General features: G+C 45.1%; 1 protein-coding gene across 2 annotated transcripts in view; it reads left to right on the top strand.

Annotated features, from left to right (window-relative positions):
• Window positions 1-14,462, top strand: part of LOC136019248 (vascular endothelial growth factor receptor kdr-like) — a 124,717-nt gene that overhangs the window by 92,810 nt on the left and 17,445 nt on the right. The window contains exons 15-25 of one of the 2 annotated variants that reach the window (XM_065689218.1): window positions 90-215; window positions 326-432; window positions 1,598-1,733; window positions 3,060-3,164; window positions 5,473-5,589; window positions 7,790-7,878; window positions 8,490-8,655; window positions 9,199-9,296; window positions 10,203-10,325; window positions 10,434-10,545; window positions 14,175-14,274. In XM_065689218.1, coding sequence (XP_065545290.1) covers window positions 90-215; window positions 326-432; window positions 1,598-1,733; window positions 3,060-3,164; window positions 5,473-5,589; window positions 7,790-7,878; window positions 8,490-8,655; window positions 9,199-9,296; window positions 10,203-10,325; window positions 10,434-10,545; window positions 14,175-14,274 — 1,279 coding nt within the window. The remainder of the gene's footprint in view (window positions 1-89; window positions 216-325; window positions 433-1,597; window positions 1,734-3,059; window positions 3,165-5,472; window positions 5,590-7,789; window positions 7,879-8,489; window positions 8,656-9,198; window positions 9,297-10,202; window positions 10,326-10,433; window positions 10,546-14,174; window positions 14,275-14,462) is intronic. The other variant, XM_065689220.1, reaches the window with a different exon arrangement.

Below are 14,462 nucleotides of genomic sequence, written 5' to 3'. Positions count from 1 at the left end.
GGGAGCTGACTTTCGCTTCCCTGTCTCCTAAAAGCATTTGTAGGCATGTAAGTTACTGTGATAATAGTGACTGCAATCCCTTCCAACAGGAATTTCCATGGAAAATAATACCCTGGTCATTGAGCGAGTGAAAAAGGATGATGAAGGGCTCTATGAATGCAAAGCATCCAACGACATGGGCCAGGACAGCACGTCAGCCTTCATTAAGATACAAGGTGAGGTCTAAGTTAAGGTGGAACACATGGATTGTGTTGGAATGAAGAGAACTATGTCTCAGTCAAGGACTTTGGCTTCATTTAGATTTGGTTGTACATTTAACCTACAGGTTCTGAGGAGAAATCCAACATTGAAGTTATCATTTTGGTCTGCACTGGTCTGGCTGCTACTCTCTTCTGGCTTCTTCTGACTCTCTTCATTCGGAAGCTGAGAAAAGTAAGAGAGGTTCCATACTGCAGAAAGGGGTTGGGACTGGGCTTCAGATGAAGCATCAGGGTTTAGGGATGAGTGGTTGGGACAGATGGTGGAAAAAGTGTGCAAAATGTTCCTGTAAAGTTTCAGTCCAAGATTTCTGCTGATAGTCCTTTAAGTTCTCAAGAGATCACTCACGCTTGTGAGATTCCTACCACTTCCATGGTACCATTAAATCAGGCTCCTCCCTCCTTATGAGCCAAACTGGCTCGCAAGACTGGGAAAATAAGAGCAAATCCAAAATCCCCTAAAATGAGGGTTTGATTTCAGCACTTGTCTGTGAAACATGGGTATTAAAGGGGATCCTGTTTTAAGAAAGATCCTGGGATGTTTGCTCTAGAAATGAGCTCAAACCACACTTATTTTGTCTCCAAGTCGCTATTGTTTCACCCCCCTTTTATGACCCGAAAAAGTAAAGTTCCAAGGAATTCAGGTCAGGTTTTCCTAAAACAAACAGCAAACAGAAAAGCAACCACAGCCTCTGCTCTGTAACTCACCAAAACACAGTCCCAGCGCTGATCCCCAGTACTTGAGTAAAACTTTCCCTTCTATTGCAAATACAGTGATTACATTCATGTTTTCCCCCCTGACCTCAGTTTAACACAGTTGTGGTAACAGTGAATTGCCTATTACACTTTGCCCTGTACAAGTCTGCTCACAGGACCCACCAAGTCACAACTTCTCACTAGAAGCTTTCACCAGCTTTTGATCCATTTTGATCCAAGAAGCAATAGCCATGAAGTGGATAACAATGGAGAATCAAGACTGATTCTCACCAACACAATGAAAATGCCTGAACGCTCCCCAGTGCACCAGGAAGCGCAGTTCCCATAGGAAAACACTGATTTCCTTTAACAGATACAGGTAGAAGACAGTGACAGATTTTGTGTCCTCAGGGTGTTTACCACCATCAATCAGTGACTCTTCCCAACACCCATGAGTGGCAGACATACATAAACATTTACTTCTCAGGCATAAAAATAAGAGAGGCAGGAAGCTGAAGTGATGCATTCATGGCTTGCAATACATTTCAGAGCTAAGCCTGGAATTCAGGATGCTCCCAGCCAGCAACTCTCTCCCATTAGAACTGCAGGGTAAATACTGTAATTTCTCCCCTTCCTGTTTTTAGCCTGATGCCACAGATATTAAAACAGGATACCTGTCAATTATAATGGATCCAGAGGAAATGCCTCTTGACGAACAGTGCGACCGTCTTCCCTATGACAGCAGTAAATGGGAGTTCCCAAGAGACAGACTGCGTCTGGGTGAGTGCTTGGGGGATTATTACTGTGAAGAATGATGGTTTCTAAGGCTCCCCTATTTCAGTGGATCTGTTGGATAACCCAGGAAGCAGCCTATCAGTTAGTGCCCATGTACTACTGTCCTGGGGGGGGATTGGCAGTGAGTCACAGCATTCAGGATCATCCTTAATGGGGGAGGAAACAAGGGATTTGGTAAGAAAGCAAAGATGCTGTCACACTCAAAATAGTTATCACCTCTTTTTCTTCCTTACAGAAGTGAAGCCAAACTCTTGGCAGGGAAGGAAGGTACCTCCAGGTACTGTTCCTGCCAAAAGTGTGGCTTCATATCTATAGAGGGAAGGGGAAAGAGCAGTCAACCTGAAAGGTGACAGCCTTCCAGTGAGTTTTGTTTTGAAGGAATCTGTCAATTCACCAAACAATCAGTTCCTTACCCATCATTTGAACCCGGTTTTGAGTTGTAAAAGAGCTATCACGAAGAAATGAACCAAGTTTCATTCAACAGCTCAGCTCACAGGACGATGGAGCAAGCAGATGTAAAAAGCAGGTTGTGTTTGTATAGAGAAACACCAACATCTGTGTGCAATGATGAGTGTAGGGAACCTATCTGTATTTGTGCGTGCTCTTGGTGCTTTAACTGGAAAACAAAGAACGAGGAGGAAGACAGACAAAAGTAACAAAACCTGAGATGATGGTGGGACATAGGGTCAAACCAGAACCAAAACCAGACCATGATGCCCTGCGTACTCTGCTGCATTTTGGGGCAGAGCCCTCAGAGCACACTGGGTAACACAGGCATGAAGCTTTAAACGAAAGGGAAAATAAAGAAAGATTATCATCTTCAATTCCATTTGGTATAGCTTTTAAGTCAAATAAATGTCAATAAGTGAAGGGCTAAAGGGTTCTGACTGCCTGAATGGCTTAGCTGGCTACCTCCAGACTGTGATTTATGAGAGATGAGGGGTCCACAATTCTATGTTTAACCCAAACTCTGACTTTCCTGGCCTTCAGGATGACTACACGTAATGTTTTTACCCTTAAGCCACATATATGTATTCAGCCTTGCCTTCAGCTGAATGCAGATTGATTTATTCTACTCTGTTCTATCACATACTGTATTGCATTAAAGCCATATGGATATAAATCACACTGGTTATATCCATATGCTGCAAATATGTGATACAGGCTTCTGTTGACTATCGGTCTACGTCTACATTGTGCCTGGGCACTGGAGCCTTGTGTGTCTTGCAGAGCTGAGAATGCATGATTCCCTCTTACCTGATGCAGACTGTCAAGTCCCCCTTAGCTCACTCTTGACTCTTGCTTCTCTAGGTAAAACACTGGGTCATGGTGCTTTTGGGAAGGTGGTGGAAGCGTCTGCTTTTGGCATTGATAAATCTTCAACCTGCAAAACAGTTGCCGTAAAAATGCTTAAAGGTACATATATCCCTCTGAGATTCACCCGAGAGTCCTCAGGGAACCTGTGGGCAATGAGGTTTCCAGTTCTCATCTCCAAACCAGTCCCAAGTTCACTGCGTTCAGGAGGCAGTGGGTTTGTCATGGGGGAGCGATTAGTCATTATACAGTGGATGTTAAGGTGTAGGAAACGACGAGCGGGCTCCATGCTGTGCTGCTCATTAAGTCTTGTATTCCTAGAGGAGGAAAACAGCAGCTTCCAGGTCTGTGGGGTGAGGAGGGAAACAGATTACAGAATGTAATTACATTAGATAGTCTGCAATTGGATCCAAGCCTTCGATCACAGCCCTTCCAGATGTAGAACAGTTCAAGGGGTTGGAAAGAGCAATGCCAAGGGAGTGAATTAGAGACACTTGCTTGCAATTATTGAAATTAAGGAAAGCTTTTACCATTCCATGGTGGGGAATGAGGGAACCTGGAGACTTCTCTTTCCTGTACTATCTACATACAAAGCCTCTGCAGACAGCTAATGAATAAATGCATCAGCCCTACACTGCCTCACGGGTTGGAGGTTTTTAACTGTTCACTTGGATGTTTTCAGAGGTACAATGCATGCTCACATGGAGCTTTTCACAACCACATTGCTCTGCACTGCTGCTGCATGACAGTATTAACCCTGCAATGCCATGATTCAGGAACCTCTCTCATGGAATTTGGCTTCTGTTGCTGGCTGCCTCCTGGTGCTCAGCTACCTCTCATCTCTCTCAAAGCTCAAACCCATCCATTCACCACCTGTCTGGACCTCCTCCGAATGTGGTCCTTCTCCTCTGCATTAGTCAGTGGATCTTCAGATCACCTTCTCTCCTCCTGCGGTTTCTTCTGTTCCATGCCCATCTCCAGACCCCTGAAATATCCTAGAAGCCTCTGATCCAGACACTCCCTTCTCCATTCAAAACTTGCTGCCATGGATAGCTCAGGGGTTTCATTCACTTCCACACTGTGCTTCCCAACTGATCCTCATGTCAGCTCTACCATCCTGCACATATCCAACAAACTGTTTGACAGTTCCCTCATCATTTTACACCTTCCTCCTCGAGCTGAGGCAGCAGCCTCCTGCTCTAATCCGTGCCTCCCAACTAACATGCCCATAATTCACCACATTCCTGGATAGATTCTCTAGTGTGAGTCAATGCATTCAGGAAAGAAAAAAGAGGCTCTGGAGATGTCTGCCCTTCTGTAATTCCAGCACTATCTGTCACTTCCATGAAGCAGGCTGGTATAGTTCTGGGGTGAAGGCTAAAAGTTAATGTGCAAGACTATCTGAAACACTTCCAGAGGCTGTCCCGTCTGGATTTTGCTAGGCATGTTCCAGCTCATGCCAGGGTAAATCAGGAGTAAAACCACCCATGTACACACCCAGCTGCAAACACTGTGGGCTTGGAGTAGCTCCTTCTTTCTGACACGATTTGGTGAAAGATGTGTTTATGGAGAAGTCTACAAACACAGAAAGAGGTTATATTTGTCACACATGATGCAAAGGCAAAACCAGAGGAAACAGGACACAGCCCTTTTGTTAAAATACATCAGGAAAGCTTTGGAATAAGGCGGAGGAAACAAGGCAGCATCTGAACAACGTCCTGATCTGAGGGTGTCTTCCTTAGCTTTGGCAGCCAAAGAGAATGAAACTACAGTATCGCTGGCTGACCACTGTCACGTTCAGGGTTCACACACAAATATGGGCCCTTCTGCTTTGCTGGGAAATGTATTTCTTGGGTGGATGAGATCTCCCAGGGCTGAGGCTCGGTAATGCTGTACATTCGGCAGTACATTTTGGGACCCAACTTACAGATGTGTTGGATTCCTCCATCCCCTGCAGTGGAGAGTTGCTCACTACTGTGGAAAAACGTATTCTGAGGTATTGTAAAGAAGTAATAGCAGACTGCACATCACCCTTAGGGATGAAGGAACACGTTCTGTGTGCTGCTGTTGTTTGGAGAGGTTGGTGGTTCCTTTGCTGAGCTTGCAGAATTCAGTCCTTGCAAAGGCTCTCTGGTATCTTATTTGGGGGAGGGTTCTCCTACAGGACAGTCACCCTTTGTAAGCCAAGCCACAGAAAGGAAGAGTCACCCAAAAGATAAAGTGCAACTCCACTTCATAAAGGTCAACAGACAATGAAAGGGATGAATTATGATCTGTTTGAGAGTCTGAAAAGCAAAGATACTGCAAGGAACCAGGGTGGGTTTTGTTTCCAAGTGTAAACAGGATCTGGCTGTGTCCTGTTCAAAATATCCTGTTGTGTAAAGATGATTTTTTTCCTGTTTATCTTAAGCAGAATGTGCAACTACTAATGAATGCAAGGCTTTAATGTCTGAACTGAAGATCCTCATCCATATAGGCCATCACCTGAATGTAGTTAACCTGCTGGGAGCTTGCACCAAGGCTGGAGGTGAGAAGTCCTCAGTAAATAAGCAGCAAACAAGAAACACTTTGCAGCTACAATGATGTTTGGATGTACCTGTGGTGGAGTCCAACTCTCATGCACATGCAGTTAATGCAAGCATGAACATTTCTACCCCTATGCTCATAAGAGAGCTTCTGCTACTGCAGAATATGGCCCCATCTCATCAATGGATTTGGAACATCTTCTCCCAGTCAGTGGTGTCACTTCTCTGTTTTCTTTTTCTCTGTCCTTTGTAAACTTGCTTACAAAACGGATTATGGGCTGAAGGGAGGCAGCATCCTTAACGGCAGTTTGGTCCCCAGTTCCTCCAAATCACGCACTAAGGATCATTTCAAAAGTTCTTCTCCCTCTTCTCTCCAGCCTTATCAGGAGGATGCACCAGGCTGAGCACACACTTACTTGAGGCCTCCTCTTTCCCCAAGCACTTCACTCTTGCTGGGCAGACGCAGGCGTTTCTTGTGCAGTAGACAGGAAACCTGAAGCAGACCAAAGCTGACTGCAGCAACAGCACAGGCTGCCAAGGGGCTGAGCTGACACCACTGGCTCTACATCATACAAAGAATCTGCTGCAAAGTGCAGACTTACACAAAGGATTCCATAAATCTTGGACCTTTGGCACTAAAACATCCCTTCCCATACTGCCATACAAAGCATCCTTGTCTCTTATTATACTGTGCTTTAACTTCAGGGTAACAACTCTCAAAGATGCCTCTTTACTGCTTACAGTGAACCTTCTAACAATTCCCAAAGGACAAATTTAGGAGAGCTGAGGAAAACCAAACCAAACCAAAAAACCAACAGAGTAAAAGAAATGAAGGGGAAAGAGTGAGAGAGCTGGTACACACATCTGCTGTCATCTGAGACTCCAAAGCTATCATTTTCCCAAAGAACTTCCCAAACTTCACCAGTCACAGTGGAAAAAAGAAAACCTCAGTGAGGTGGATGTGGTGGGACGCCAGGAAAGAGATCTTCCCTCCAGCAGGATACTCCCAGCTCCTCAGGAGCAGTCAGCAACTAGCAACCACAGATGCTGCTGTAACCTGGGAGCTGTGGAGGGGGAACTCACAGGAGTCGCTGTAGCACTGCAGAGCCCATGGGAAGATGGCCAGCTTTAAGAGGAGGGTTTGAATATTAGGATGCACAAGCAAGTAGCCTTTGCTTGGGACTCTGAGTAGAGGGGAAGTAGCATTACGAATGCTGGTGATTCTTCTCTCCTGTCAAGTCAATGAAGTAGCTTAATACATAGAGGTGCCTAAAAAGTGGCAGCATTACTAAGAGGTCAATAGTTCTTAACCAAAGTTAAGTACCCAATGTATTATCAGCAAGCACTTGGTTATGATTGCTGCAATTCACCATCTCCCTTTCACTGGGACAATCTACTTCCAAACAGTACCCATCATCCAGCCTCAGAAAGGCAGCAACGACAATCTCTAAGTTCACTCTTGCCTCCTCGACCCCTCTGCTCCTCCTCAGAGCCCTGCTCTCAGCCTTTTCACTCAGTATGTACTCCTCAGACCAGACAAGGGGCAGGCTGCAGCACAAGCCCTTCTGACAGAGCCAGGCAGAAGCACCGCTCAGCTGCCTCCTTCCCGACAGCCAAGTGCAGCTCTCAGCACTTTTCTCCTTTCAAGTCCACACTCCTCAGTGTGAAGCACAGACCTTCCAGACAGAGCAAGTTTCCTGGACATGGAAGTCTGGTTGCTTAGTATTGATAGTAATACATGTTTATATGCAGTCTAGTCCCATTGTTTCACTTTACCTTACATGTGATGGTTATAAAGCACAGTGATTATGCTAAAGGTATAGAATGCAGCTTCTCCCTCGCCTAATAGAACACACCAAAACATAAAAGCATCTTAAACATATGCATGGTTGGATAAAAACAGCAACTGCACTGAACTCTACAGCAGTTTGCACAGAAATGAGAAAGGAAGATCCTGACAGGACTTCTCAGGCTTTCCCACTGTTACCGCCTAATGGGGAAAACTGAGTTCTGTATTCCCTCCTCTGTGTACCCACTACTGACTATGTGCTTCTGCACTGTCACTTCTCTGTTACTAAATTTACTCCTCTGTATAATAGGAGTGACAGCGTTTACTTACTTTGAAGAGGATTTGTGAGGCTAAGACAGTATTAAGTGCTTTGCAGTGCTTCAAAACTCATTTGACTTTCACTGTCTTTTTAGGTCCTTTGATGGTCATAGTAGAATACTGCAAATACGGAAATCTGTCCAACTATCTCAGAGGAAAACGAGGGGATTTCATTGCATACAAGGTAAAAACCCGGCAGGATTCTCATGGCCACAAGGCAGGGGGTTGACAACCACTGACCACAACTTGGATTCTTTTCCACATTGGCACTGGGACAGTTTGGCATTTAGACGCTTGCCTCACCACATTTCAAATTGCATGAGCAAGAAAAGGAGCCCTTTTTTTCCTATAGGATCTCCTTTCCATCCTCTTCTTTCCTAGCACCTCCTAAGGAATTAGCTGCAAATACCCAAGCACTCCAGTGCATTTGTGAGAGAGCGGGAATCACTTGTGAGATACTACCCAGCACAGAGGGAGCAACAATGTCATAGTGAAAAACTGGTATTAACTGAACCAGGAAAAGACGAACCCTCCCTGAAAATTACAATATCTACTGATCTATCAGTCTCCCCCAGCCAGCTTCCTGCTAATTTTATGGTGGAATATTGCTAGCGGTAACATGGGGGTTTCTGTACTGATAAATGGGAAACCAGGCTTCATTAGCTGTGCTCTTCAGGCAACACCACATTCAAACCTGTTTTGAGCTCATCTTCAGAGGACACTGTCTCCCTGTGCCGTTGAATCCCCAGGCACTGCTTCATCCAAAGCTAAAAATCAGGCTTATACCATTTCTAGTCGCAGGAAAACTCTGACCAAGCAGAGAAAAGTCTGGATGAGTCCAACAGTGATTTGACTGAACTGATCAAGAGGCGCCTGGAGAGCGTAGCCAGCACGGGAAGCTCTGCCAGCTCTGGGTTTATTGAAGATAAGAGTTACAGCGATTCAGAAGATGATGAAGAAGGTAAAAGAAACCTCCTTCATGCCAGGTCTTTTATTGTAAAGATTTCTGTTGCTTGGCTCGTACCACCCACAGTCCCACACTTTACAAGCCTGTGCACAGCCTGGCTTGTCCCTGAAATCACAAATCCTTTCTCTTGCCTGTGCCCCGCTCCAGCTTTCTCACAAAAGGAGATTTGCAATGATGTGTGCATATAAAAGCTGCTCCTGCTGTGTAAGAGGAGTAATAGCAGTATTTTACCAGACCTGTGGGGTCAGTCTGTCCCCCAGTCCTGTCACTCGCTCACTATAAATAGTTTCCCTCACTTTTATCCCCAGACGTTGTTTTCCCTGTAACTAACCTACATGATTAATGTTGGATGGAACTTTTGTCATCATCTGACCTCCTGCCTCTAGGTCAGTGGTTTCTAAACCAGAGCTGTAGCGGAGAACTCACGCAACAACACTCAGCTGCAGGGCTGGGCTCGCCAGCGTGCAAGTGGCACCCATGTCTAAGAAGGGTTGAACTGTTGCTCCAGTGTTTTGCTCTGTCTGTGATCTCTTGTAGATGCTGAGGATCTGTACAAGAGGCCCCTGACTCTGGAGGATCTGATCTGCTACAGCTTCCAAGTGGCCAAAGGCATGGAGTTTCTCGCCTCCCGAAAAGTGAGCTCACTAGAACATCAGGGCTGACCTTCTTTCACAGAGCCATGAGTATCTGATAAGAGAAAATCCAAATATATTCTTGTGCCTGAGTGATCTGCCTTTTGCTCTTACATTAAAGTGTTGGAGATCACATTCCTCCGGTGGTTAAGCAATAAGTAGCACTGAAGGAGTTGTGAAGGAATATCCATCATGTTCTTGGCTGCAAGGACTGGCATCTGTAACATGAGAGTTTAGATAGAAGGAGTGTGTACAGATCCTAAGACAATTCGTGGAACTGTCTCATAAATAAATGCAGAAAAGGCTTCTCATAAAGATCCTTCTGGTATGGCCAACAAAGGAACTACTGAAAAATGAAGAGGGAGTAGGCAGCTACTTATTTAGCTTGTCAGCAGTGTTGGAGCCTTTTGGATACAAAAAGAAGTGTATGTTTGTAGCCTGTGGGGTGCCTGCTTTTCAAGTAGATTGAATGCAATACACAGGCCAAAGTATGCACAACACTGAGCACTTGCACCTACTGCCCAGCTCCCAGGGCAGCAGAGGCAGAGCCACACACACACTCATGGCACTGCATTTGCAAATGGACCTGCAGCTGCTGTTTGACCTCTCCCAAATTTCCCCCAGAAGAATTAGCTGGAGAATGGCCCTCCCTTTAGCTCACCATACTGTGAAGGTAATTTCACATAGAAAATGATCTGTGACACTTGGTTTGTCCCCTCAGTCATTGTCTCTTCTGCACGTGACAGTACATTTCAGCACATTCCCACTGACAGTCTCCTTCTCTAACCTGTTCACACTGGAAGTTTGTTTATCTTTCCGTTTCCCAAGCAGGTCTCATGCTTCCTGCTCTAGCAGGGGCTCCTTGTCCAGGCAGAGCCTCTGATCTCACTTGTCCTCATCCCTCTGCAGTGCATCCATCGGGATTTGGCAGCAAGGAACATCCTTCTTTCAGAGAACAACGTGGTTAAGATCTGTGACTTCGGGCTAGCCAGGGATATTTATAAAGACCCCGATTATGTGCGGAAAGGAGATGTAAGTGGAAGAAACCTGGAATGTTCACCTTGGGGGTTTATTCCTCATGGGCTTGGGCAGATCAGTCACAACAGGTCTGGCAACTCCTTGTGTCCTTTGCATTCCCAGGCCAGGCTCCCACTCAAATGGATGGCTCCAGAAGCTATTTTTGACAAAATCTACACGACACAGAGTGACGTGTGGTCTTTTGGAGTGCTGCTCTGGGAAATATTTTCTCTAGGTAAGAGTGGTTTAAAACCCATTTTCCCCCTTAACTTACAGCTCTATTGCTAAAAGAAGCTTTTAACGAAAGGTGATAACGTGGTGTTGTGTTTCTACTTCACTTGGTGCAAGTGCACAGTGCAGATCAGGTGTAAAACACAGACATGGGACTGAGGTCAGTGAGAACCCCTCCTGGCAACACTAGTAAATACTGGGGAGGGGGAACAAAACGCAATCCAGACCCTGGACCCAACATCTGTAATAACTGAAAGCATCAGAGCACAGAGCTAACCAACAATCTGCTGCTTGGGACCGAAAATCTTCTGCGACAGCAATGAAGAAGTTTCCCTGTCAAACCATATTTTTAAGCAGCCCAAACTGCTTCAGGAATCCACAAAGCTCCATGGCTGCAGAGGATTACGCCACTGGTGACATAGTGGCAGCCCCTGGAACACAAGGGAGTCTGCCCACATGACATTCTATCCCAGCTTAATTATCTTCCCCAGAAAATCCAAGTAAGATTGTCTAAGAACAATGTATTGGCAGCAGCAGCCAACAGGCTGATAGGAGAACCAGTGCTAGACTCTGTGTAAGTCATTCTGGCAGAGAGGGGGTAGAAGGTGCTCTTCTGGCTGTTATCATTTACAAGCCAGAAGGAGTACTGATGGTGTTGTGTATGCACTAGACATTTCATCTCACGGTGCTGTTGGAAATCTCAGCCTCACTGACATCTGGTTACTGTCCAGCAGATAAAGCCCTGAACCTGAGACACGCAGTCTTGCAGACAGTCGGACTTTCCTGCTCTCACATTCGCTTTGCAGAGTGGCAAGTGGTGTTTTCCTGAGGGAATTTAGGAATGTCAGCTCTGGCTTTCTAATCAGCACTCGCAGACAAAAGAAAACAAGCACCATTGTCAACTTAAGCTGATGAATTTTAAAGTGAACTCTCTAATCTTCTGCTATCTCTGATTCATGGATCAGTTGAAACTGAGCTCTAGATGCCAAGTCCAGATCTGGATGCAAAGTCTGGAGCTGTTTCTAGCCTAAACTTTATTTGGGGCTGGCTGCAAAGATCCCAGCCTGATTTCAGTCCAAGTCTCTGATTTGGACCTTTCTCTAGTTCGTATCAGCATGCAAAAGAAGAGAGTTCACACTCAAATGGTTGACACAAGTGGCGGTTATCACCTTCTCCAGCATTCAGCCCTGTTTATTGAGTGTCCTGTTCTTTAGCTGCACCACCTCCATGGTCTGTAACAGCATCACCTGCTGAGTGTTTTGGAACACCACAGAAGGATGCGGCTCCAGAAGCGTGGGCAATGCCTCAGTTCCAATAGATTATTCCAGCAGATATATTAGCATTAGCATGCAGAGACACAGTCAGAGGGGCCAGCCTCTCCATTGAGCATCTCCAAGGAACCAAATGAACTGAATACTGATGATGGCAAAGACCACTGCAGAGGGCAAACTGGTTGCATTATTCCCAAAGGTCCCGATAGGGCTTAACAGATGTGAACTTAGGGTCATTTGGCCTTTAATACTGAAGATTAAAAATTACAATTAAATTTAAATTTAATTTAATGCAATTTAATTTAAAAATTAAAATACAGTCACTTAAATTAATCTGTATTTTTAACTGTTTAAATGAAATTTATCTGGTTTAATTTGAGATAGTCTCTTTGCTTAATGGAGGTGCTTACTTGGAGCAATAGACTGTCCTCTTCTGAATTCAGAGGAATCTACAACATTTCTTCATAGAGCCAGCCCCTGCCCTTACTACGACATAGATCTCAAACTACTTTCCTCAACCCATGGCACGGATTCAAAGCAGTCCTCTTGGCTAAGAGGGTTTTCATACAGCTCACCCAGGCATGCCTGTGGCTTGGCACTACTCACATCTGCAGCTCTCCTGATAAATATTTAATTAAGGATTTGTGTCACTGATTGAATTCTCTTATATAAAAGTTTTACAGATCATTGGGAGCCAAGGGATGGAAGTTATTTGTCATTGCTGCAGGGTATGTTTGGGCTCCCATCTGCAAGTGCTGCTTTTTACTGGGTCCCACACACTTAGCACCCTCTAAAGAAGGAACAAAGACTGACTAGCAAAATGCACTTCAGTTTGGCCATGGGTCCTTTCAGGGTCAGAAGATGAACGAAGCAGGATGGCTGCTTCCAGAAGGGCTGGCAGAATGTATCCATTATGGCGATACAAGGGAAATCAGGACTCGAGAGACTGTTGATTTGCATTGAGCTTTGTGTTATTGAAATGGGCTGAGCACAACTCAGGTCAGGTAATAGCAGCAATGTTTAATACATCTTGAAATCACTTACATGGTGCATTACAGAGTGTCAGTGTCTCCTGCAATTTGAATGTGCACTGTTCACAAAGCAATCAGAGATAATTCTGTAAACAAGCACTGCCTGGTAGCATAACATCAGCATCTTATTATCCTCCTAAAATAAAACCAAGATCAAAAGAGTGCTACCATATCCAATGTGTGCCACAGCTTGGAGCATTTTGGAAGAGATTTCCCCTATGGAAAATGTCATGTGTAGACCTCACCATATGTTGGAGCCTCAGCATCCCAAATCCAAGATATTAGGCTTATCACATAGTCCCCTTGGTCACAGTGTAACTCTGGGAAAGGGACACCACAGGTTTTATCCATCTACTTATTCAGAGAGATCCTGTGAGTTGACAGAAGCCTGTTTTGAGATCTTCAGCTAAGGGGAGATGCCATGTGAGCTGAACATTTAATTACCAGGGTATTACGATCATAATGACAGGCCAAAGGCAAAACTAGGAAGGAAAATCAAGACATAAAACAGAAATGATGCTACTGACTATTTCCAACCTACATAACTCCAGGAAACACTCTTAATACTGTCACCTGGTACTTGCACTTCAAGGGAATTCTGAGGTTCTGTGGCTAAGTGTCCCTGATCTGCTGCGGGGAGATGCCCTCTTAGGAGGTTGCCAGGATCTTTGCTCCGCAGTGCACAGTTTTGCAGATTGAGTGGTCACATTCACAGAGGAGAATAACTCTGGCACCAGCCACACTTTGGCACCCTCTTCACTGCTTTACTCCAACAGATTTCTGCTGTTCTTGTGCCCCCAAGTGCACAGCACAGGACAGTGTTTCCAAACAGGAGGGAAAAAATGCAGGAATGTTATAGATGGTACCTCACACATGGATTCCTCGAGGGCTGGATACAGATCCAGACTCCATTCAACCCCCAGTGTTAAGACTTGATTAAATTCTTTCCAAATTCACCATCCAGCCTCTAGGATGCCAAAATGTGCAAATGTTGTACAAGAAAGATCACAACCTTCAATGCACACACATTTATACAAGTCATTCCTCTGATGGCAACCATTCCCACTGGGAAGGGAAATAAGTCTCACTCCTTCACTTGACGACTGCTAGGCCGATTTGTGTGCAAGTTAATAGAATACTCTCAATCCCTTTACAGCAGTCGACATCTCAAAAGCAATTACAGTTGCTATGAACTGTCCTCCCAGGTTTCACACTAACAACTGAGCAGCCCAAAAAATAAGCAGCAGAAATAACTGATGAGTGTTGATGCCACTGGACTGGGAAACAGGGATTGTGCCATTCTGGAGCCTCCTCCTCATTTCTCCCCCCAGGTGCCTCACCATACCCTGGAGTGCAGATAGATGAGGACTTCTGCCGACGGCTCAAAGAAGGCACCCGGATGAGATCTCCAGAGTACTCCACTCCAGAAGTGTAAGAGCTCCTGGCTTTGTACTGAGAGCTGACATGTGTCACTTAAGTGTTACACAAGAGACTGTACTGAGGTGTGCAGGGGAAGGAGACCTCAGGAGATGACAGCTATGTATTTTGTTTTTTGTTTGCAGTAAACGTTGTAGTTGTGCATATCTTGGGTGTCCCGATACCACAGATGAATGCTAAAG

Source organism: Lathamus discolor, chromosome 9 (genome assembly GCF_037157495.1).
Source record: "Lathamus discolor isolate bLatDis1 chromosome 9, bLatDis1.hap1, whole genome shotgun sequence".
NCBI classification, from domain to species: domain Eukaryota; kingdom Metazoa; phylum Chordata; class Aves; order Psittaciformes; family Psittacidae; genus Lathamus; species Lathamus discolor.
The sequence above is the reverse complement of the archived record's forward strand: the minus strand, read 5'-3'. Positions and strand labels throughout refer to the sequence as shown.